The 23,824-nt window shown below is 58.2% G+C and overlaps 2 protein-coding genes across 8 annotated transcripts; both read right to left on the reverse strand.

Annotated features, from left to right (window-relative positions):
* Positions 1 to 1,693: 1,693 nt before the first annotated feature.
* Positions 1,694 to 17,240, reverse strand: TPD52L2 (TPD52 like 2). 7 transcript variants are annotated; one of them, XM_033094625.1, is made up of 9 exons: positions 17,086 to 17,240; positions 14,507 to 14,652; positions 12,590 to 12,738; positions 11,660 to 11,719; positions 8,743 to 8,844; positions 5,643 to 5,669; positions 4,723 to 4,764; positions 3,702 to 3,750; positions 1,694 to 3,151 (listed from the first exon to the last, which is right to left on the reverse strand). In XM_033094625.1, exons 1-9 carry the CDS (start codon positions 17,102 to 17,104, stop codon positions 3,056 to 3,058), a joined length of 690 nt encoding a protein of 229 aa, XP_032950516.1. In that variant the 5' UTR covers positions 17,105 to 17,240; the 3' UTR covers positions 1,694 to 3,055. The 7 variants fall into 7 exon arrangements, with proteins under 7 accessions (XP_032950516.1, XP_032950515.1, XP_032950517.1 ...); XM_033094624.1 differs by having other exon boundaries at positions 4,723 to 4,767; XM_033094629.1 differs by lacking the exon at positions 1,694 to 3,151 and adding an exon at positions 3,158 to 3,613.
* A 71-nt stretch (positions 17,241 to 17,311) lies between these two features.
* On the reverse strand, positions 17,312 to 23,219 carry ABHD16B (abhydrolase domain containing 16B). Its single transcript, XM_033094623.1, has one exon. It carries the CDS (start codon positions 20,625 to 20,627, stop codon positions 19,215 to 19,217), a length of 1,413 nt encoding a protein of 470 aa, XP_032950514.1. The 5' UTR covers positions 20,628 to 23,219; the 3' UTR covers positions 17,312 to 19,214.
* Between the last annotated feature and the right edge of the window lie 605 nt (positions 23,220 to 23,824).

The following is a 23,824-nucleotide window of genomic DNA, read 5'->3' on the forward strand; positions in this document are numbered from 1 at the left end:
TCAGGTCTTAGGGAGGCCCCCCAACCTAGGAGTTCTGCTTTAGGGACATTCTTCCTAAGAAAATGTTCCCAAATACAGGAAAAGCTGTCGGCACTAATCAGCTCTTGGTGTTATTTATATAACAGTGAAAACGGAAACCTGCCTACTGTACAAGTAAGCACATTCAAAAGGAATGGTATAGTTAAGAAAAATGGACACAAAGGCTTACTTTGCTCCTGAGAGCAAAATAAGATGCATGCTACCTAAAGTCCCTCATCACAAATACTTTATAAACAAGCAAGCCAACCTGATGGGAGGAAATAAGACAGGAAGGATACCCGTGTGCTTCCCACGGCCGTTTATCGGGTGAGGGGGACCCATCAGCCTCATTGTGATGAGGGAACTGAGGCTTTAGAGAGCAGGCCCTGGGCTCACACAAGTCAGTTATTCAGGGAAACACCGTCTTCCCCACAAATGGAAGTGCAAAGTTCCTGAGGCCTAGGTCCATGTCAAATTCACCCTTGTACCCCACAAAAGCCCAGTGGACTCTTACCCCATGACAGTTAATAAACAAAGACCACGTGACACCCATTTGCAGCATAAATGTTGACTGCACACAGCTGTGGTGCTTCCCACCCTTTGTACCAGTTCACTGTCGCATTGGACTGTCATGCAGGGACCGCCTCTGAAAACTGCAAGTCACTCACTTCCCCGGCTGTCACATCTGGGGCAGGCCTGGCTCCCAGACCCCAAAGGAGGTCAATGCCCCCAGTAAGGGGTTCCCACTGTGAACACCTGAGATGGGCAGTGGGCTCCTGCAAGGCAGCGGGCAGCTGTCCCTGCAGGGCCTGGGCAGGGGGTGTGGCTGACACTGCAGCATGGCGCTAAGCAGGGAAAGCAGGTCGCAGGCCCTGCATGCCATCTCCTGATAAGGGACGGGAATGAGTGCATTCCATTTACTGGCTTGTGCAGGACAAAGGCTGGAAGGATGAACGGTTGTCAGAGGCTGGGTAGGTTCTGAGCACGGCTGGTTGTGCTTGTTTTGGATCCTGTAGACGGATCATGTTAAAACTTGACAAGAGTGCCATGAGGCAGGCCTGCGTGGCAGCTGTCTGTCTGCCCTCCCCTCTGAGGCCCCAGGCCCCAGGCAGGGTCCGTGCCACCTGAGCTCATATTCACTCTGCGCTGCTGTGTTCCTTCAGGCCAGTCACTTGCCGGTCATCTTCCTGTGGCTCCGGCTGCACAGTGGGGTCACAGCCGGCATACCACTGGTCCGAGCAGCCAGGACCCTCTCCTTCCTGATGCCACTGTTCAGTGAGCTCTGCCACCTGGCTGAGGGATGCGTGTGGCCTCGCTGCTCACAGCAGTGGCTCTGAGAGCAGCTAGAGGCAGCCCTCGCCCAGGCCACCCCTTCAACGGGTGCCTCCTGGCTGGTTTGCCCAACTCCTGCAGCTCACCTGACCCATGGGGTGACCTGCTGGTTCCCCCTCGTCCTCCACGCCCCTTCTTCACAGAGCCCACAGGCTTATCACCTTTATATGCTATCACAGCACGTCAGTCTTTCTTCATAGCACTGAAGGTCAGGAATTTGTGTTTGACACCATTACTTCCTGCCTGCCTCTCCCTGGGGTGTGGGCTCACGCCACAGCAATCGTGTCCATTGGTTTGTTCGCCACTTTTGTCACCTTCCTGAATGAAGTAACACACACACAGCTGAAGTGGCTTTGCCCCCAGAGAAATGCTTTATTGACGGAGTACCCATTATTTACTTCAAGGAGAAAACAAATCTTGCCTTCTCCGCAGCCCATCTGAGACATTCTAACTCTGGAGAGAGGACATTGCATGGCATTCTTTCCATGGCACCAGCATGGACCAGCAGACACCTAGGTCCAGAGAGCACATCACTGTCCCCCAAAGTGGACACTGAGCTGACAGGCCCCCAGGATGGGCACAGACAGATGCACATGCAGGCTAGGGTGCACCCCAACCCTCAGAGCCAGTAAGGCACAGCTGGCCCTCCAGACACACCCGCCATGTGGGGCCCTAGGTGAGAGGCTGCTGGGCTGTGGCAGCTTCAAAATGGGAGAGATCTTTGTAGCTCCTGAGAAAGGTGACAGCAGAGTTCCAGCTGACCCCACACCCAGCCTGGACCCGCCCTGCAGGATCCGCCAGCTGCTCACTTGGCCCTGGCATACGGTAAACAGGCAGGTGGGAGCCACTGACCAGGGACACGCCGGCCAGGCCTGGCCACACCACTATGGAGGGTGCTGGCTTTTCCTTCTCCTGGAGCCCAGGAGCCCTCTGGCCAGCAGGAGCTGCCTCGGTCATTGAGGACAGAGAAGTGAGTTTCACCCACTGGGATGGAGCGCGTTAGTGAAAAAAAAACACACCACAGTACAGGCATGCTGCCCTCGGGCTAAATGCAGAATCCTAGTGCTCAAAACCCACTAAGGAACCCTCGTTTTCATATATAAAAACATTATAAACAAGTAAAGCATAAGGCGACATAAGGCTTGTATTTCAGCTTGAGTCCAAACAAATATTTTCTAACTATGAGGCTAAAGCTGCTTTGCTTAGTTTTAAATTTTGAAAAATCCACTGCATTTAAAAAATAAAGAATTTGCTTCTGTTAAAGCTAGATCATTATTGTAACAATTAGGCAGCTGCTGATAATCTGTTTCTTCTTGGAGGGTCTCAGAAGCTGTGACTCAGGGAAGACCAAGGTTAGAAAAGACACTGATACTCCTCGCTCTTCCCGTTCTTTGAGCATCCTGACGAACTAACAAGATTGCAAAGAGAGCTTGGCCGCGACCCCTGCCCCGCCTACTTCCTGCATGGAAGGAAGGACAGTGCGGTGACCTGTGACAGCATCACCAACTTCAGGGTAAAGCATCTGTGTGCAGACTGTTATCTCAGTCATGCGACGCAGCGGCCACATCTACGTGTGGATGGCACGAATGTCCTCAGAACCGCTCATGGCGCCCGCCCACGGCCTGGCTGGCACTCCATGCTGCAGTGGCAGGTGTGGCGGTGAGGGTGTCTTCTTGTCCTGTGGCCGGGCAAAGCTGCTGTGGGCTTAGAAAGGCGTGTGCTCGGGCAGGGGCTTGTTGTCACTCCCGGTCGGGGACGGAAGGCTGTCACTGCCATTCTCTCTGCCACCCACCACCTTGGACTACATAGAAAAAGACCAAAAAAGAAAAAACTGAGACAGAGCACACAACGCCAGGCTGATCGGAGGCCCCTGCTGGGAACTCAAGGTGTCCAATTCTCCGTGTGAGTTTCGAGACGTGAACACCACTTAGCAATAAAACGGAACAAACCACTGACACAGGCAACAGGCTGGACAGATCTCCTAGAAATTATGCAGAGTGACAAGAGCCAATCCCAAAAGGGTACACAGTTTGGTTCCAGGTATATGACTTTCTTGACGTTTACAGAACTATGCAAACAGAGAACAGACTCGTGGTTGCCAGGGTAAGGCAGGAGGAAGGGAGGTGGGCACCATGAAGGGTCTCGGTGGAGATGGAACCGCTTGCTGTCCTGACTGTCAAGTGTCACATCGTGGTTGTGCTACTGCAATGTCATCCTGGGGAAACTGCCAAAGGTACAGGGTCCTCCGTATGACTTCCTATAACTGCTCGTAAACGTACAATGATTACATAATTTACCTACGTGCCAGGTCACACCCGAGCAAGAGAATCCCACGGTCCAGGTTCAGTTACCTTTATGGTCCCAACTCGGTCTTCAAACGACTTGAAGGCTGCAGAATTCCTTTAAAGAGAAAGGGACGAGATGTCGGTACAAGGAACAAACAGTTGGGTTGCCCTCCTGAGTTTAAAAGGCCTCGGGGTCAGGGTCATCCTCCGGGAAGATCCCCAGTGGCATCCTGAGGTCTCACTGCACAAATGTGACAAGTCAGAAGAAGGGGAGGGGGGCACACCCCCTGACGAGAGCCCAGCCGAGGTCATTCGGAAGCTTCACTGGGTCAGAACCGAGGTCGGCCACACTCGCCCACCACAGGGACAGAAGGTCCGCATGCCACCAGCTGGTAAGATCCAGGCCTCACGTGGCCGAGCTGCAGACCCAATCTGGACCTTGGATGGGTGCGGGGCACCTTTCTGCCGCCCCTACGTGTACCTGCGCTGGCTTAGGAAAAGTGCCACGTGTCCTTCACACATATCTCCCCTGAGTGAAGCACAAGGAGAACCAAGCGCATCCTGGGACAGGGAGTGGTAAGGAGGCAGAGGAGGGGAAAGCAGGCTAGCCCCAGCGCCACCCAGCGCCCAGGCCTCTGCAGGCAGCCTGTCAAGGACTCCCAGCATGCTCTGGGGCGTGGCATCAGCAACAAGGACAGGCGTAGAGCGGGAGGAGACAGGCGGGGACTTTGAGGAGACAGGCCGCGACTTCCGGGGCTCTCGGGAGACCAGGGATCCATTCCAGGAGCACATAAAACCACACGGGCCTCATGGGCGCCAGATATGGGGCAGAGCCTTTGCCCCGCCCTGGCCTGACCCTGTGGGCTGCCCTGGAACGTTCCGGATAGAGACCAGTTTTGCACACCAGTCTCCTCTGCGCCTCAACCCCACTAGCTCTTCCGCCTACAAGGGGCTTTCCCCAACGCTTATCCGACATGAGGCTGCCAGGGGAAGGTGGTCCTTGGTCCAGGAACGGGAAGTGAGGCTGGCCAGAAGGGGGTGCCCGCTCCCACCCGGCCCCGCGGGCTCTGGGAGGAGCGTACGTTACCTCATGGCCGGCATACTTATCGAGTGGCGGATGGCGGAGCTGCTGCTTGGAAGCGTGAGAAAAGCAGAGAAGGAAGCAAGAGTTAGGGCGCATCAGCTCGGGTCACGCAGAAACCTGACCGCGCGGTGGGTGGCGGGAGCCCCACCCTCAGCACATCTGGGACCAGTACCAGGAAGCCTCATAAGGCCCCCACCAGGAGGAAAACGCAACCCCAGGCTCCTCTCTCCCACTCCAGTCGCCCCAGAAGTGTGACGCTGCTGAGGGAGACTGAGGCCTGGGGCTCAAGAGAAGCTTTTGAAACAAACAGCTGTCAGATGTCCTTACTTGACCTCACAGCAAGTGAAATTACTTTTTGGCAAAAGAGAAACAACCAGATCAAGAAGGTGAAAACATCTATCATCGCAGAGTGTTCTGAATTTAGGTCGCAGACCTCCCATCCAGAATAGTGTGTGACACTGGTGCTGGTGTCACTGGAGGGAGACGGCGGGGAGTGGGGGAGGGGTCTGACTGGGTCTCCGTGCTGCCCCATGCTGAGTGCGCGCTCTCTCGCGTCACAAATGAGACGAGCGCCCCTTGAAGGCGGGGGCTGCTTCTCAGGAGGGTGCAGGGAATAGGACACAAGAGCGTGTCTCTTTGGGAACAGACAGGGAGAACGCAGATGGGCAGCTGTGAGACTGGTGGGGCAGGCTGCCACAGCGCCCAGGTGGCAGGGAGGCCTGCGGAGGAGCCCTGCACCCGCTGGTGACGGCCCACGGGGGCCACAGCTCAAGAAGCCAGCATGTGCTCTCTCGAGCTGGGAGGGGCCATGTCGGGCAGCCCATGGCCCCTCCCCACCTCACCCAGCACCTCCACGGCCCAGCAGAGCTGCCCTGCCGAGCCAGAGCAAAGCCCTCCACAGGTGTGTCCGGAGTCAGGCTTACCTAAAGGAGTGTGAGAACGGACGAGCCCTGAAAGGTGGCAGCAGGAGAGAAGAAACGCGGGATTAGTAAGGGAGGCCAGTGCCCGCCCCGGCCTGCACTCGAACTCCGGGAAGCCACGCTCTCGTCCTCACTCCACCAGGGAGAGCAGGACGTGTCCCAAGCCCCACTCGGGGGCGGGCTGCCGCTTTCTGGCACAATAACTGACACCTACGCACCCCACGGCTCTGCCCTCCCGGGTGCGGTCCCCTACAAGGGCCCTCCCTGCACATCCATGACCCTGTTTGGAAGCTGGACGGAAGAAGCCCCAAAGGGACGAGCAGCGCAAAGGTGTAAGATGCGCCAAGGCGCCCCGGAACCAAGTCACCCAGCTCAGCTGCACACCACACCTTGGCAGAACGGCCTGCGTCCTGCAGACCCCGGGCAACGGGACTTGGGACGCCGTCAGGGCTGAGCACTCGGCACTCCGGCCCCATCACCACGGACGACAGGGGCCGACCTAGAAGCCAGCGTGAGTCCAAGGGCCCAGGCGAGGGGCAGCACAACCCCCTCCACTCCCAGCCATGCCAGGTCCTCTAATACTGAGGCTGCCCCACAGGGAGGTCCTTTCAGACACACAGTCCCAGGTCCCACTCAGGTAGGTGGCAGGACCTGCTCCCCTCGGGTTGGAATAGGGGGTGAGGGAAGGAGGGTGCCTTGTCAAAGGTCCCCAAGCTGGACCGAGACCCGTCCTCTGACCCAAACCCAGTCCTGCCACCTCAAGCCCCAGGGCTACTCCTGGACAGGCCACTGAGGACTCTGGCCTGGACAGTTGTCCTGAAGGCCTGGCCTTAAACGTTGCAATGGAGTGACCAGGGGTCACTGGCCCAAACTCATGGCAGAACCTCCCTGGACCCAGTTTACATTCTCAGGAAGCAATGGACTCACACGCTCAAGCCCTAAACCGGGGAAGTTAACAGCCAGGGCCTCAGAAACCACCTGAGACCACGTGGTGACACAATGGGGCATATCAAGGACCCTGGGAAGTCAGAGTTCACAGCACCACTGAAACACAAAAGGACAAAACCAGTGGGAAATGAAAGCCCCATGGTGAGACACCCCAGCAAACAGGACAATCCCTCCAGGCACCCTGAGTGACCCCCGGTCCCAGACCCTGGCAGGCCCCACACAGAGCACAGGTGGCAATTCCACATACAGGAGGCACAGTGAGGCCGGGCACAGGGACGGAGCCGTCCCAGCATCACTGTGACAGGAAACTGGCTCACTGCTGGCCACGGCCTGCGCACTGTGACCAGAAGCTGCGTGCCCCGAGTCGGCAGCAAATTCCAGTTCTCTGAGCAGAAGCGAATACGTCACTGTCCCCAGAGCAGACTGTGCAGAGCTGCGCCCTCAAAGTGGCTGGGACAGACTCGCCCACAGCCACTGCCATCAGCACCGCGCCCGCCGTCTCCACCACTTTCCACCCAGGGCAGTCGGAACACACTCAAAGGTGAGTGACCCAAAAGGAAAAGAGAACGTCCCGGGTGACGCAGAGCAGACGGGCTGCCTCCTTCAAGTGCTGTCATCAGACCAGCATTTTGAGGAAAGAGCGGGCACAACCTGACACGCTGCTCGCTCCAGTGGTGCTGGGATGGCCCGCCTCGCCTGCCCAGCAGTCCCTGGAGCAAGGCCAGGCCACCAGTGGCATGTGATCGGTCTGTCACTGGGCTTACCACGGCACGGCTCAGGTGGCCAACGCAGGTGTCCCAGAGCATAGCAGTGACAGTGTCATCTATTTTAAAGGAGATCTGTTACAGGAACACAGCCACAAGGCAAGTGTTAGCAGCTCAGTGTGAGACATCTGGGAGGAGTCACTGCAGGACCCCTGGCTGCAGGCTCAGAGTCACAGTGGGGGGGGGGGAGGGACGGACGAACAGGGGGCAGGGTGTCTCCTGGGCCCAAATCACAGCCACGGTGGGCAAGGCCTGCATTTATAAGGTGATCCACAGGGACCACCCCCCACCCCGGCCCAGCCACAGCTGCTCAGGAGCGGGAGGCCACAGTCCTCACGCGCAGAGCTAACACACAGACCACATATGACTGTTCAGCTTCTCTGAAGGTTTAAAACATTGAGAATAAAGTTGGGGAGGGGGTAATTATGTGATACAAACAAAATAAAAGGTGGGCAGGATGCTGGGCATGGGTCATCCTTTGCTGGACTGAGCAGGTGCCCAGGGGTGTTACCATCTGTCTTCGCCTCTGGCTAAGTGGCCAGAGCAGAGTCCCCAGCAGGCAACCTCCAGGCCTGGGAGGTGGGCAGGCAGGGAGGGAGCCCACCAGGGTAGAGGCTGGCGAGGGGTGAGAGTGGGAGGCACACTCAATGTCACGCTCGGCACGCCACGCCCACAGGCAATGCCCCGTGTGGCTCTCTCAGGATGGGCTACAGGGAGGCACTCCCTGCAGTCGGGGAGTGAGCTGGCAATGTGACATGCACTGCACACTGCCTGGCTGTCCCTCTCCAACACGCACCTCGTCCTAACAACCCCAGGGCACAGGGAGGCAGCCGAGCCACGATCACGCCGCTGCCTCTGGCTCCAAGGCCCAGAGGCCCAGAGGCCCAGCTGGGCGATGGCACGGCCATCAGGCTGGGGTCCTCTAAGTGCCCAAGCCAAACTGAACTCCCTGGCCCCCAGGCCCTGCTCAAGAGTCACCTTCGGTGGCCATGAGGGTCGTGTGAGCCTCTGGGAGAGGACATTCGGTCAAGGTCCCTGGCGTGCGAGCACACTGTCTGAGATCTGGGGCAGGCACACACCCGAGGAGACCCCACGCCTGTCCTGACACCGACCCCCAGGCCCGAGTCCTTCTCTCTCCACGGAACTTCAATGAGAAGCGCTCTCCCTCACCAACCCCAACCCCAGAAGTCACCCAAAGGCATCCACGGCTGTCCCTCCCGAGAAATACAGAATCGGCACAGAGGCCGCCAACGGAGCAGCACAGCCTGCAGACGAGAGTCCGGGGTGGGTATGGCCACACCTTGAGTGTCCTGAGCCCCGGGGCTCTAGCAGGCTGCCCTCAGACCCTCTCATAGATGTAAAGTCCCCAAAACCTCCCCAAAGGACCTCACCTCATGTCTCCAAGCTTCCTGCTGATGGCAGAGCCCACAGTGGATAAGGCAGCTGACGTCCTCTGCCCCGCCTGAGACAGCGTCTCCTGAGTCTTCTTGTAGCTGGCAAGAAGAAACACCAGTTCAACCAACCAAACACAAGGGGCAGCTACCACCTATAAGCCAACGACACAAAGAGCCCACAGAACACTCGCCCGGTCACCATGGAAGGGACATACATCCAAGCTCCAGGCCCCCCAGAGGGACAGAAGTAGCATTGCCAGGCAGGGACCTCCCAGCCCTGCGTGACACCCTTCCTGTGATGGGTGTCCCCACTGTGATGCCAGTTCTCCCACAGCGACTCTGGGGAAGCACAGGGCCCCAGCAGGCCACTCCCCACGGCCTCAGGAGGCTGCTCCTGGCTCTTCTCACGTGACAGCCCACAGCGGAGAACACAGGTCTCCCAACCCACGGGGGTGCGCTCCCCGGAGTGCCCTCCATCCCCACCCATCCCCCGTGCCTTCAGAACCAGGGAATCTTGGACCCATGCCACCACTCAGCTCCAGGGAGGTGTGGGCTCCCAGCGAGAACTGCCCCCTCTATGCCCTCCGCCAGTCCACCCTCACACGCATGCATCACAGGAGACGTGACTCCGTGACCCCAACATCAGCAGGCCGGGCAGGGTGCCTCGGCCACAGGGACGGCAAGGACATGCCTGGGCCCACCTGAAGAGCCAATGCCTGGAGCTGCCGGCCCTCATCTAGCTGCTACCACAACAAAGACACAGCAGCCTGAACCCAAGAGCTCCTTTCTGGCCAATCTGGCAACCCCGATAAAGTAATGGCTTGGGATGGCAGGGCTCCCAAGATGCCAGCCTGCCCTCCTCGCCCCGCCAGCGTCTGTGGTGACAGCTGAGCGTGGGGTCCGACAGCACCAGCAGTGGGTCCTCTGAGCCCTTCCCTCCCACCTGCTCCCCACCGCTGCCTGCAGAAGGCCCCGTGGGAGTGCCTGCTGCCCTCCCTCCATCCTCAGGCCAGCCTCCGACCACTGCAGCCTGCCCACGTTGGCTGTTTCTGCCACGGGCCCTGCTCTCTAACCTGACAGCATCTCTACCTGGATCTGCCACCTGCACCATGACCAGTCTCAGGGTCTGGCAAGAGTGGCAATGATGGTGAAGAAGTACCTGTGGCAGGTGTGACACCACACAGACTGCTGAGGAAAGGCTCTAGAACCTTCTCCAGGGCCCCTAACTTGCAGTGCCTGCTAGCCCCCACACTAAGACCTAACCTGATGAATTGCTTTCATTTCAAAATGAGCTAAGTTTAGATTATCTGCAAGAAACAGGCTTCTGTGCACCAGGAGCGATAGTCGTTAAAAAGGAACACCAGGAGCAGAGTAACTGAAGCCACGCCACGTCTGTTAGAAACACGTCTCCAAGAGCAGCTTTCCCTCAAAGAGCAAGTCCAGACAATCACGTTAACGCCCTCTTGCTTCGCCGGAATAAAACGGTCTGAAGTGCAGAGTTTAAAGGAAGCCTCCCGGAACCCTGCAGCTCAGGACCACGTGTGGGAGGCGCAGGCTGGAGAGCGGCGTGAGCCTGTGCCCAGAGTCCTTGGTGACCATCGTGGGGGCAACACCCCACAGCCCCGGCATTTCTGGGGTGCAGAAACAGGGGTCACAAGCGTCTCCTTCAGGAACCGCCAAGCAGAAGCAGATGTACTGTGGGCAGCAGCACCTGCATCTTGTTGGTGCTACCCAGCCAGTGCTTCCTCTCAGGAAGACACCGGCAGAGAGCCCCGTGACCAGCAGCCTCCTCCCGCCATCAGCGAGTGGCGTCTGCTGGACGCACCTTCTGCTGCATCTCCCTTGGGGGCTGCCCCACCCTTACTCTGACCCCGGTCCGGCCGGCAAGAGCTGATGGCTCCTGACCACATCAGGCCACCTTGTGTTGGGCTGTGGCGCTGGGTGCCCCGTGCACCAGAGGAGAAGCTGACCTGGGAACAAAGCCATCCTGGGGGGAACGAAGGTTCCCAGCACCCCTAAACACCGACGCAGCGACAGGCTGTGTGTCAAGTTACACTAACAGCTGAACACACGACCTGCTGGGGCCCCTGGGCACACGCAGCTGCAGAGGCTCCATGCACACAGCCAGCCAAGCGGGGGTCCCAGGCACCTCCAAGACAAGCTTGGCAGAGCCCGTTTCCTTTCAGCCCAACAAAGGCCTTTCTGCTGTGTTCTCTGGAAACCACGACAGCACTTCCTTCTAAACAAGAGACGGAAAATCCCAGAACATGACTATTTTTAAACATGGCCCCACCCGGTTGAAAGGAGTTGCAATCAGGTGGGAGCACAGATAAATGAAGTGGTATCATCTTGTTTAAGGTCTCAAATAAGATGCCAAGACGCCATTCGGGGCTGCATGCGATGCTGTCTGTACGTGCTGCACTGGTAACGTGTGCGTGGCTGACAGCGTGGGGTCTTCAGGATCCCAGCAGCACGGCCCGCACCGCTCCCCACACCTAAGAACCCCCAAAGTGCTAAAGTGCTGGTGACGCTCTGGAGAAGTGCTCAGCAGGACCTCAGTCCGCAGGGAAGGAGAGAGGGCCAACGAAAGTCACCATTGACACCAGCCCCAATGGCACTCGACCACTTAGCCACTTTGAAAGCCAGAGACGCTGCAGGGCCTCCTATCTAAGGGCCCCGTGCCAGGCAGAGGGGTCTGCAGTGCGGCCCGGGTTCTGACTGGACCTCTTCAGCGACTGCAGCCCACCCCACAAGTCCAAAGGATCGTTTCATTTGTGTTGGAGAGGAGAAAACTCTACTCAAACAAGACAGCCAGGAAACAGCCGGCTCAGCCTGTGCCCAGTGCCCAGCTCGCCTGGCTGTAAGGTGCATCGGGAGGAGGAGGGAAGGGGGTGCTATGGGCAAAGGCACTCACAGGTCTGACTGGGTCATTTTCTCATTCCACTCTCCAAGTTTCTCAGAAGTTTTCACATAGCTAAAAACAGAAAGTCTGTGGTAAATTATTGAGAAAAATTATTTCAACTCAGGTTTCAAACTGCAGGTGAAATTCCAGGGAAAACAGAGAAGCTCCGGCTGGCACGATGCTGGGTCCCCAGCAAGAGAACAGGCCACGCTGCTGCAAGGACCTGCTATGCAGGCCAGGTGAGGCCTGAGGAGGGATCGGCACAAGCGACCAGCTCTTCTCAGGCTGCGGGATTGCTGGTGTCATTCAGTGCAGGAGGGTCTCGGGGGACAGCAGTGCTGTGAGCAGCAACAGGGCACAGCCCGGGGCCCCACACACTTCTCTGACAGCCATCCCTGGCATTCAGAACCTAGTTTGCTATGACAGGAACAGGCTCTGCACAGACGACCTGGGAAATGCCATTCAATCTGTCTTTCTGTGGGGTCATGGGGAACAATCCCGGTGCGCTCACGTGGGAGGATACATTTCAGAGAAGCCCCACAGCTGCACCCCCAAATTCAGAGAGCAGAGTCATGTCTGGTTAGGAGGTCCTGGCGTTGTGACCACGTGATACTCATGAGAAGGACTTATGTCCACTTCAGCAGACACTGAGCTATGGGGACTAGAGGAAAGTCGGCTTCAGTAAGGACCTGACTGTCCCCAATATGGACCCTGAAACATCTTCTTCTTGTCACATCCCACTTGGACAACTAGCTTGGGCATCCACCCGCCTTGTAAAATATGTGTACACTCCAAGCCATTTGAATCAATACAAGCACAGGTGCACGGCAAGGACTCAGGGCAGCCTAGTCCCCAGGTCCTGGGGCTTCTGGGCCGAGGGCCCACAGGGTGAACATCCAGGGCACCCCGGGGCAGCCTGGCATACAGCATCAGGGTACCTACGCGTTAGAGACCTGCACGTCATGCCAGCTGCGCGACAGGTTGTGCTTCAGGCCCTCCAGGGTGGAGAGGCCCAGCTTCCGCTTCAGCTCCCCACAGTGCCTCTCCTTAGCTGCCAGGACCTGGCGCAGAGTGACGATCTCCTCTTCCACCTGCAAAAGCACGCAGTGGACATGATCGGCTGCCACAGCTGCAGACGGGGCTGGCACCCTGCACACTGCAGGGCGGCCTCTAGAATTATGCAGCACTTTTTGCCTCCAGAGACATAATCGTCTCAGGGACAGTCTGAGGCAGACACCTGCTCTTTTTATCCGGTACCGGGACCCCAGCTTCTTCTGCAGAACCAGCTCATCCCCAGGACAAGTACTTCCAAGGGGGCTCCCAATCACTGTGCCTCCCCGTGGATGACGAAGCAAGGCCTGCCAGAGCTCCTCCTGGGGACTGGGCACAGGTGTTAGGGGAGAAGGCCGTCCCTCAGGGATCTGGGTCTGGGCTCGGAGAACAGAAGCCGGAATTCCCGGCAGCCAGTCCCCACGTGCACTGTGGAGTTCCACATAGTGGTAAGGAAACAGAGCTGACAAACAGATGGGTGGTCAGAGACCCCGGTGACAGAGACAGCCCTTATGACGTGTGTCCCTGAGGTCAGCTCCAGGCCTCAGCAACAGCCAGTCCCACAGCCAAAAGCAAATTCGCTTTTGCGTGTAAGGCAATTTAAGTTGGATGCCAGAAAGAATCCTGACAATAAAATCCTGAACGTCCTCAGGTCTTACCAAAAAAAACCAGTGTGACCAGAAGGGAGCATTGTTAGAGTCTTACTACTTTAGAGCTCTCCCTATTTTCAGCTCCTATGTAAACAGCTATTCTAAAAAAGTGCTTGTTTGGATGAAAGCACTAAAACACAGCTTAGAGCCCTGTACATCACTAAATTCTACTTTAGGAAATAGTTGAAACAAGAAATAATTTAAAAGCACAGTGTCATCAAAGGCCAAACTATTACCAGTGACTCAAGCAGTTTCGACCAGTGACGAGAACGTTTCATTTATGGTGCAATGACTGACAGGGCTTAAGGGCACATAAGCTAGTTGCCTAGGGGAACGTGCAAGTTGAAAATTGTAAGTGACATAAGAGCGCCTTCACTTTGTAATTCCACTCTGAAAAAGACCTGTGGTTTTAGTCTCTAAGCCAACGTATTCGAAATAAAACGTGAAGCCTAAGTGTCCTCGCACTTCCTCCTTCTTCTCTTAACCTTTGTTCATTCATGCTTCCGAGAGCTAAGACCTGAACCAGGGTCTGAGGTCCATCTACACACCTAGCTTTGTTCAGACCCACGGCCATACCCACGATGTGCCAAGACAGGGCTTGTCTGGACACAGAGCAAAGGCCTGTGACAAGCACTGCTTCTGCCTCTGCCTGACTGGACGCTGTGGTCAGATGTTAACAAGTTCATCTCTCCAGATTCTGGAATGTCAAGTGCATCACTCTTACCCTGTACATCACACGGTGAAAAGAAACTCTCGGCAGCTGCTTTGAATACAAATTACACTTGGAGGCTTTTGTTCTTAACTCCTATTCCCTCTGAAGGGACTCTGTCTTAGGAAGACCACATGGCACTTTTTACAGAAGCATTTTTGAAGGAGAAATTAAGATTGAGGGGCAGATAAGACTCATGGGGTCTTGAAAACATGGTATTAATTCCAACAGAGAGACTGCCAGCAGAGGGTGTGCCCGGAGTGGCTGTCCCTGTGTGGCCATCCTCAGGCAGCAGTGACCAGTGCCAGGCACGTACAAAGCACAGGATACAAAGGGCAGTTTCTCTGGGGCTCCAGGGACAGCCTCTCAGGGTAATTTCTGCCAGCACAGCCAGCATCGCAGTCTCTCATGAGCTTACAGGCTTCGCCTGCTGGTAACCCCGGACAGCACCTTGGTGAGCTCGGCCCTGAGCTCCTCCTCCTCGGCCTCCGTCAGCCCCTCCACGGCAGGAGTCTGGGCAGCCACTGCAGTGTCAACAGGGACATCTGTCATGGAGTCGGACAGCAGGCCTTTGTTAGGAGAATTCAGGTTGATATCTGCCAGGGACAAAATGAGGCCAGAGAGCGGCAAGTAAGAAGGTACAGAGAAGTAAACAGGGTAGAGGGCTCCACCAAGGGAGAGAGCAAGGCTGAAAGGACAGGGGGCCAGGGGCAAGGGGCAGGGGGTTGGGAGAGGGAGCCGGGGACTAACAGTGCCTCTGCTCTCAAAGGTTCTGTGAGGACTGTGTGGCCACTGGACTGCAGCAGCCACACCACAGTCCACTCCGATGCTGCTTCTGGGCCCGAGACACGCGGTGCACGGCAGCCATACCCTAACTCTGTTTCCCCTGTGGAGTGTTACCTTCTGAGACAGGAAACCTTCGCTACAAAGCAGCCCGATCTAACAGATCTGCCATTTTTAGAGCAAAGGAACCCAATACGGCTGTACACACAACAAGCACCACTTTCCAAACACTGATCTGCCAGAGCGCACACCACACTCACAGCCATGGAGCACGCGCTTGTCACCAGCCCCGCAGGGTTTCGGCAAAACAAAAGTCCCTGTGAGTCCATCCTGGGCCCTCACAGGCAGGGCCCGCAGCTCACAGTGGGTGCAGAGGGCACAGTGTCTCCACCCCTCTGCTATGCCCAGATCAGGTTCATGTTCCTGCAGCTCACAGTAAATTCAGCTTTCTTTCTACATGAACTTTGGAAGATCCCATGCAAGGAAACATGGGTCTGCTCAGTTCTTTCCAACTCTAGACATACGACTGTCATTTAGTACATTTACACTCTCAGCACTGAAAACACCCTCCCTTTGATCAGCACACTCTGTGAAGAAACAGACGTTGTACGGAGTGTGGCACGTTTAAAAATCAGTTAAAAGAAAAGGCACAGAGGTTAGAAAGCAGTAGACGTCTCCTTAATGGCAGGTATGTTTGTCCACTGTAGAAATCCTAGTCTGCTAAATATAGACTGAGTGCAATCAAAAGCAAAGATGCCTTCTTAGCCCCCCACATGTCCTGCAACTGGAGCTGTGTACGTCCTTGGTGCTCAACAGGTGTTTACTACATGAAGTTGATTCTGATGTTTAACTGAAATCACCTACCTGACTTCATCATTTGTACCCTTTATGCTGAACCCACTCAAATTCAGTAAATGCCTTAAAAAAAACGCCACAGGTTTTATCTTCTAATCTGGCTATAAAGCTAAAATTGGATCCCATGGAAGTCACCCCCAGGTAGAAACTGGGCACTTACCAAACATGCCAGGCACTGGACATGCTGGTGACACCACCTCAGCACACCCCGCAGCTAGATGCCTCCTTAGAGGACGCCGAGGCAGCCAAGTGTCTTATCAAAGGACCCACAGAGACTAAGCGTGGGGCTGGTGCCATAGGCAAATCTGGGGGCCAGAGTCCTTCACCCTGGGAGCCCCAGCTGTCTAACCCTGTATACTCATCTGCAAAATGCAGCCAAGACAAGGACACTCTACTCTCAGAGGGTTATTCTGAAAGTGGAAGGAGATCATTTGAGACACAAGCTTAGCAAGGTGTCTGGCACACAGTTAAGTGCCCAGTTACTGTGTCCTGTCTGTCTCACCATCAGAGCCCAGGGCTTGTGACACTGACCTAAATCAGAGGTGCAAGTCCAACCGTGAAAAGCCTCCTGAAGTATCAAAGCCCTGGGCTTTTCATGCTCAATTATTTTGTAAGTCGTCCTCAAAAGTAGGAAAGTCTACAGAATGTCATCAGAAGCGAGGGATTCTAACGTTTAAGGTCAAACAGCAGGAAAGCTTGCTGAGATTCTCCCGTGAAGTTATGTCAACGCAGGCATTCGGCACCGCCTCCCCGGAGCCTCAGGATGAGGACTGACTTGTATCACCTTCTGCAGATTTTAATCTCCCGGGCCCGCTCCACACCCCCCGGCGGCATCTCCGACTGCTCTGGGCTGTCTGGTCTGGAAGCAGGCCAGGTGTGCCGGGTGTGCCCCTGACTCACTGCACCCTTCCCTCCGGGAGACGATCCCGAAGTCGGCGGGGCCCCGAGCGGCGTCGCCACCCAAGGGGCGCTGCGCTCCACGCGAGGGCGGGTCACCTCCCCTCCGCGTCCCTCCCCGCGAGCCGCGCACAACACCTCAGCCCAGATCCAGATGGGAGTGTCTCCAAAGGCCCGGGCACGGACGGAGAGCGGCCGAGCGGCCGAGCGGGCGAGCGCCGGGCGGTGGCATAATGAGCGCTGCCCGGAGTGAGAAAACCCAAAACTCGGGGAACCAAGGGAGGGTCCCAGCGGAGGGAAGCGGCCCAAGCCGCGGGCGGAAGACCCTCGCCACGACCACCGGGAGCTTCGCGGTCGAGCGCCTGGGAGCTGACCACCGGCCGGGGGCGGGCGGGCGGAGGAGGTGACAGAGAGACCCAGACGCGACCCCGGGGAGGGCGGAGCGTGGGCCGGTCCGGGCCCGCAGGCGACGGAGGCGCCGCGTCCGCGGGTACCTTGGCCAGCAGAGTCCATGTTCAGGCGGCGTACGGGCCTGCGGGGTCGCGGGCGCTGTAGTAGCTGAGCGGGCCGCACTGGGAGTCGCTCGCCGCGCACACACCAGCCAGCGGAACCGCCTCAGCCGCCGCGACATTACGTAATCAGCGAGGCGACGGCCCACTTCCGCTTTGACGTGCGCTCCGCCTTCGTCCCGCCCTCACCAGCGCTGTCCAATAAGGGCGTTGCTTGGCCCAGTCCCTGTTCATCCGCTCCAACCCGATTGGTCACGGCTGAGAACGAAGCCGGACAGGAATCCCTCCCAGGCCGGCTCCACCAGCGAGACGCACAGGTAGAACGGTCCGAAGGAACCCTGGGAAGGTGGGAAGTGGGAAGATCGTCCAACATGGCGCCGTGGAGCCTCTCCACCCCCGCCCTGTGGAGGTCTCGGGGATGCTTGCCGCTCCCTACGAGCGCCACAGCACACGCAGCTGGACGGGTCAAACTCAGACCGCTTGCGATCCCTCCAAGGCCCGACTCCCTGACTTAGGGGTTAGCCTTTCCCTCCAGTCTGTCTTTTTGTTGTTGTTTAGTCCGTCCATTTACGGAGATTTTTTTATTGTATGGGGGTTGCGTAGAAAAAGACGTGACCACGATCCGTCCTCTTGCGCTGCAAGCGCCGCTGCCCTCACCTGGTTGGAGGCGTCTAGGTTCCCGGGCGGGCACCGGGCGTCATGCACGCGCAGGGCATGAGCACGCCTGCCGGGAAGCGCTCCGGCCCTGTGCAGCGTTCGGCCGGTGTTCTCGCAGTTCCTTTTCACAGCCACGGGTTGAACCAGGTGGAGCCCTCCCCGCTTTACAGATGAGGACACTTAGGTTAGAGTCACTTGCCCAAGGTCACTCAGCTAGTTGAGGGGCTTCCAGCAGACTCTGGAATGAGAGTTGGCCTAACTTCTCATAGGAGATATGTGTAACTGTCTGGCAACCTGTCTGTCTCCCTGAGACAAGTCCCACAACTTACCATCTTTGTCACCTAATTGCCCCTGGAAGCAAATCCTTCAATGGTATTCAGACCCTTCAGGATTTGACTTTTCTGGAACTACTCTCCTTGCAACCGAGCCACTCTGATCCCTAGGCACACAAGCCCCTTCCCTCACCTCCTGACTAATTCCTCTTCCTGTCTTAGCTCAAAGCTCACCTCCTCATCACAGACATCTTCCTGGTACTTTGGTCACTTTAAGTACCTGCCTCTGCTTTCACTGGCCAAGGTGCATCATGGCTGTACCCTGTGCTGGTGTGATCAGTTACTCATATGTGCGCCCCACTTACCTTTTTCAGTTTTTCCAGAGTTTCTTTCTCAACCCACCCCGGCCAGCCCTTGTCCCCAGAGGCAAGGGACACCCAGCAAGCAGTCCCTGCTTCATGCCGTTCAGGGCAGATGGCAAGGAAGCAACTCTATGACAAGTGGTGGTGAGCAGAGAGTTTGTCTCTTTCTGCATTGCATCCCTGAGCCAGGAACAAAGCCCAGTCCAGGTCTGGCTCAAGGAGGTGCTCGGCAGTGAGTGGCAGTGCAGGTGTGTCTGCAGCCCTGTGTGGGCTTGCCGCTGTGTGTACCTGTTCCTTTGAGACTGTGGTCCCACAGAGACTGTGCATGCCTCTGGTAGAAGCTAGGAGCGGAGGGGGGAGGGGACACTACGGAGCAGCAGCATCACACTCCAGGAAGGTGCAGCTGCTAAGACCTGCTCTATACACCTCCGATGCCAACGTCCTTTACAGCTGGGGGCGACTTGCACAGACCCTTCCACACCGTCCTTCCCAGAGCCAGCCTGTAACTCAGGCCAGGTGAAGGGCACGGCCTAGGGCTCCCACCATCCTTTTGAGGTGATCAAGGCACCCATCACACAGCTTGCCAATAGTTGGGTCAGCTTAATCTTTGCATTCCCTTTAGGGGTTGAGAGCAGACTGGGACATCCACAAGTGTTCGAGGGAGGAAGAGAAAGAAGGGAGTGGGGAACACCCTCCCCTCCCCCAGACACCAGGTCGGGATCCCCAGGCGGGACCAGCTTCACTGGTCGGTGTGTGGGGAGGAGAACGGACCTGAGGCCCAGAAGGTGTGCGAATATGCAGTCTGGCGCTGCAAGGGGACGGGCTACAGCCTCCAGGGCAACTGGAAGTCCTCAGGCTCCAGCGGACTGCAGTGAGTCGCCTCCACGTTCTTGAGGTGCTTGCGCGCCAGGAACAGCGCGAGCTGCCGGCGCCGCCGTGGGCTGAGGCCCTGACCCACGAGCCACGGGAAGGCGAGCCCGTGGGGCCCCCAGGCCTCCTCGTCCTCCTGCTTGTCGTCGCAGCTCGCGCGGTAGGAGCGCAGCAGTTCCAGGCACCACTCGTCGTCCACGTGGTAGCGCGCGTAGAAAGCGGCCTCCTGTGCCAGGCTGCCAGCGCGCAGCCAGCGAGTCACGATGGCGAGGCCCTCACGCGCCATCACAGCCGGGTAGCGGTGCTGCAACAGGCGCAGTAGCAGCTCATTGCCGCGGTTGCTTTCCACGTCGCTGGACGGCAGGGGGCGCAGGTGGCCCGAAGTGCTGACCACGTCGTCCTGCGTGCGCCGGAGCAGCAGCACCGGCCCGGGGTAGAGGCACAGCTGCTCTGCTACATTGAGGTTGAAGTGCTCGCGCACGGTGCGCACCACCAGTCCCTTCCAGCTGTGGGGCATGACCTTCACGGCCAGCGGCACGAGGTCGTCGAAGGTGGCATCGAGGACCAGTGCACCCAGCTCCGGGTATGTCATGGTGGCCCAGGTGGCCGTGAAGCCGCCAATGGACCAGCCATAGACCACCACGTGTGCAGGCGGGAAGTGCAGGCGGTGCAGCGCGTACTTGACCACCACGTCCATGGCGTTGGCGTCGTGCTGAGGGAAGGGCTCGCCGGTGCTGCCCCCGAAGCCCGGGTGGTTCCAGCCCAGCACCGAGTAGCCGGCTTCCAGCGGCGCCGACAGGCATCCCATCTCGTAGAAGCCGGCGTTACCTTCGCAGCAGATGACCAGGCGCAGGCCGCGACCGCTGCTGCCCGGGTGCTGCCGGCGATCCATGAACATGGTGTCGATCTCGTTGCCGTCACAGGCCACCAGCTTGGCGCGCCGGCCGAGGTAGCGCTCCACGAGGCGCTCTTGGCCCTGCTGCAGCAGCGGCAGCAGCGCGCGCGTCATCAGGAACATGGAGCCGGGGTACACGAGCCAGCGGCCCAGGGAGTGGGCCAGTGCGTAGCTGGCAAGCTGGGCCGGCAGCTCGCGGATCTGCTGCAGGAGGCAGAGCGCCTGGCTGCGCGCCCCCCGCATTGGCCTCCCAGGCGCGTCCCCACCCAGCGCCGCTCCCTGCAGCAGCCACACGCCGGCTGCAGCCGCCGCGCATGTTAGCGCGCCGTAAACGCTGCCACCCGGTCCGGCGGCGCGCACGTCATCCCAGCGGAAGTCCACCGGCCAGCTGCGGAAGTTGTAGGTGTAATTGGCGGACAGGTAGATCTTGAACACGTGCACCAGCGCCTTCACGAAGCAGACCACACACATGGGCGTCGAAGCTACTGGGTGCTCCTCGCTAACCCTAATGCCCGGTCCCTGGGCCGGGGTCGAGGTGGGAGGCCCAGGCCCAGCCCGCCGCGGGGCTGTCTTGGGACATGCCTCCTCAGGGCTTGGTCTTAATGGCCTTTGTGACCTGGGCCTTCAAGGGCCCAGAAGAGGCTGGCTTTGTGAGTCACTGTTGCTGGGGGGAGACGCGACACCCAGTGATGGGCTCACAAAGGGTTCCCAGGTGTGGGGGCCCTCAAGTTGTGCCCCGCCCCTGGGACACAGCCTTCCAGCCCATGGCGGCCACACCCCTCCCAGGCCCTCCTCCGCCTGTATCTTCCCCTGTCCCATGCCACCCACACCTTGAGCGCACCTCTCCTCCTCAAACTGAAGGTGGATAGACAGGCCAGAAGTTGACAGCCTTAACCTCTTCCTGAGCGGAGGCCGGGGTCTCACTGGGGAAAATGCAGGGCTTCCCAGGACCCTGGACCAAGCTTGCTGTGGGACCTTCCCCAACTTCTGGAGGTCCCTGCGCGGTTGGGAAGGGAGCCGGGCAGGCAGAAGCAGCTGTGGGATCAGGCTGTGTGAGAGTTGGCAAAGACTATGTAGTCGTGTCCAGGAGAAGGCTGGGGTAGCAGTTCCCTGCCCAGGCCTATGCTAGGTGCCCCCAGCTCTCCCAGTGCGAGGGAGCTCCCCAGGAAATCCCACTCTGCACCACCCTGGAGAGCAGCAGAGGCCAGCTGGTGGGGCTGCTGCTGGAGCCCCCAGGCTGTTTGCTCATGGTTTGCGTCCCCCATCCCTCCACATCTTCCTTCCCAGGAAAGGGGGTGAGTGCAGGCTGGAAACCCCCGTCTGGTCTGGATCCTGTTTCCTCTGGTTCCAGCAGAGGCAATGACCTTCTCCAGGTAGGTCCTGCCTGGCCAGGGTTCCTCATTTTCAGCCCCTGGTCGAGCACTCCTCCCCTGAAACCACCCACGAGCTGTACCTTCCTCTTTTCTAGAGGCCTCTGATGGGTTCCCCTTTTTCTACTGCATCAGAGAGGGCCAGTCCACCTGCGGGCAAAGGTGACAGGGAGAGACACCACCCAGGGGAGCCAGGGAAGAGCTGGACTCGGGGCTCATTCAACAGTTGCTGTGCCTGCAACAGGGAGTTTGTCGACCCCCCGCGAGACCCTTGGAGCCCAGGACCCAGGCCTGCCTCAGAGACCCCAACCTCTGGGGAGGGGCTTCCAGAGCCAGCAGCCCCTCTCTGCTCCCCTGTGTGTCTGGGTCAGGGGCGCTGCCGGCCCACTCGGCCCCTACGATGTTGGGAAGAGCAGGGGACATTTGCTGTCCTTAGGCGTGGGGGGGTCGGGAGGGGTCAGGTGGCAGTGAGTGGGTTAGGAGGGTTGAATGTCCTCCCGGGGTTTCCAGATATAATACAGAGCACCCAGTTACATTTGAATTTCACATAAAGAACAGATACTTTGAGTATAAGTATGTCCTAAATATTGCATGGACATACTTATAACTGGACAGATAATTCTGTTTTGGGGTTTGTTTGATTGTTGCTTTTGCTAAATCTGGCCACTCTACCCTGGCACCCCTCCCCCGCCAGCTGATCCAGGACGGTGCAGCTCTGCTCATTGGTCAGGTCCTGGGGACCAAGAGCGGGTCTGCGGTCCACTGGTGCACTGGGCAAGGGCCCCTCCTGTTCTCTTTGTCCTGCAACCGCCTCCCCTCTTCACAGGGTCCTGAGTGGCAGCAGGGGCAGCGGGGGGGAATCACTTCTGGGGGAGAAGTGCTGGTTCATGGAGAAAAATCTGACACCGCTTCCTGGGTACACACGCACGCTGGTGTGCGTGTGTGTCGTGTGTCTTGTCAAGGCAGTGATCTCGGTTGTTTCTGAAGCTCCACACCTGGGGAGGGCGGGTGGAGCTGCCGTGGGGATCGCTGGCCCGGAGGCTACTGGCCCAGGAGTAACTTTCGTAAACTCAGGTGCTGCTGATCCCAGTGGGACGGGGGCAGTGGACACCTAGAGACCCCAGGCTCATTTTGTGAGACCAGAGGGGTGCCGCCAACAGCGGGCACAGGGGGGGCGTCCTGGATGGTTGTCCACACAAGATGTGGACCATGCCACCTGTTCTAATTCTCCAGGAAAAGATAGGGCTTGGGGAAGTCTCAGCCTCCTGGGGACCGTTTCCCAGCTTGGTGAGTTCAGAGACTTGTGCTTGGAAATAGATGCTTTTCAGCCAGGCCCACCTGCCCTTGGCTCCCCTGGAAGAGCAGGAAGCGAGCCAGAGACCGGATTCTGAGGGCAGAGGTCAGCAGGCCAGAGCAGCTGGCCCCCTGGGGCCCTTCCCCTGGGTCTGGTGTGGCCCCTGACACCCCCCCCCCAGCCCATAGGAGCCTGAGTGCCTCAGAACTACCAGCTCTGTTGAGACAGGAAAGCATGTGACAGGAAGGGAGCCCTCCTGGTGTCCCCTCTCCAGAAGGGCCCCCCAGACTGGACCAGCTGCAGCAGCAGTGACCTCTTGTGCCCCCATCTGCTCAGGAATGGTGGGGCTGTGTCCCCAGTTATCAGTCCTGTTCCAGGAGGAAACCCCCTCCCCCGCCCCCCCCCCCCCCGCCCCGTGTCGCCAGGCAGACATCTAAGTATGCACCCCACCCCAGAGCGCAGCAACCCACAGAGGCAGTGCTCCTTCTGGCCAGTTGTGCTTAACCTCCCTGGAGGCCCTGATTTATGCTGCTAGCTAGCTGAGAGCCAACCTTGGAGCCAGTGGAGGGAGAGAGAGAAAACCAGTCCCAGAGGCTAGAGGGGCTGGGGCCAGGATCAGAGCCCCTGGCAGAGGGTGTGCAGCCAGACGGCGGGAGCCAACCATAGTAGCCCTGAGCTCTGGGAACAGCGCCCGGGCCTTGGGAAGGCTGAAGCCACCCCGTGGGAGGGGGAGCTGAATCTGCACAAACGCCTCTGCTCAGGAAGTGGGGTGCAGGGAAGGTGGGGGCTGGCTCAGAGCCTGAGGACAGGAGGAGATGCTTCCTGGCGGATGCGGGGTCAAAGAGGGGCGGAAATGGCCAGGACAGCTGCTGGACATCTGGAATCATAGTCACACGGCGCCCTTGAGGATGGTGGGGTTGGTGGGGGAGCGGTGCATGCTCAGGCCGTGTTTCCTGCGTCCCTGCAGGGCCGGGCTCAGTCTCCTCACACTGCACCCAACGTCA

Source organism: Rhinolophus ferrumequinum, chromosome 23 (assembly GCF_004115265.2).
Source record: "Rhinolophus ferrumequinum isolate MPI-CBG mRhiFer1 chromosome 23, mRhiFer1_v1.p, whole genome shotgun sequence".
Classification (NCBI taxonomy): Eukaryota; Metazoa; Chordata; class Mammalia; order Chiroptera; family Rhinolophidae; genus Rhinolophus; species Rhinolophus ferrumequinum.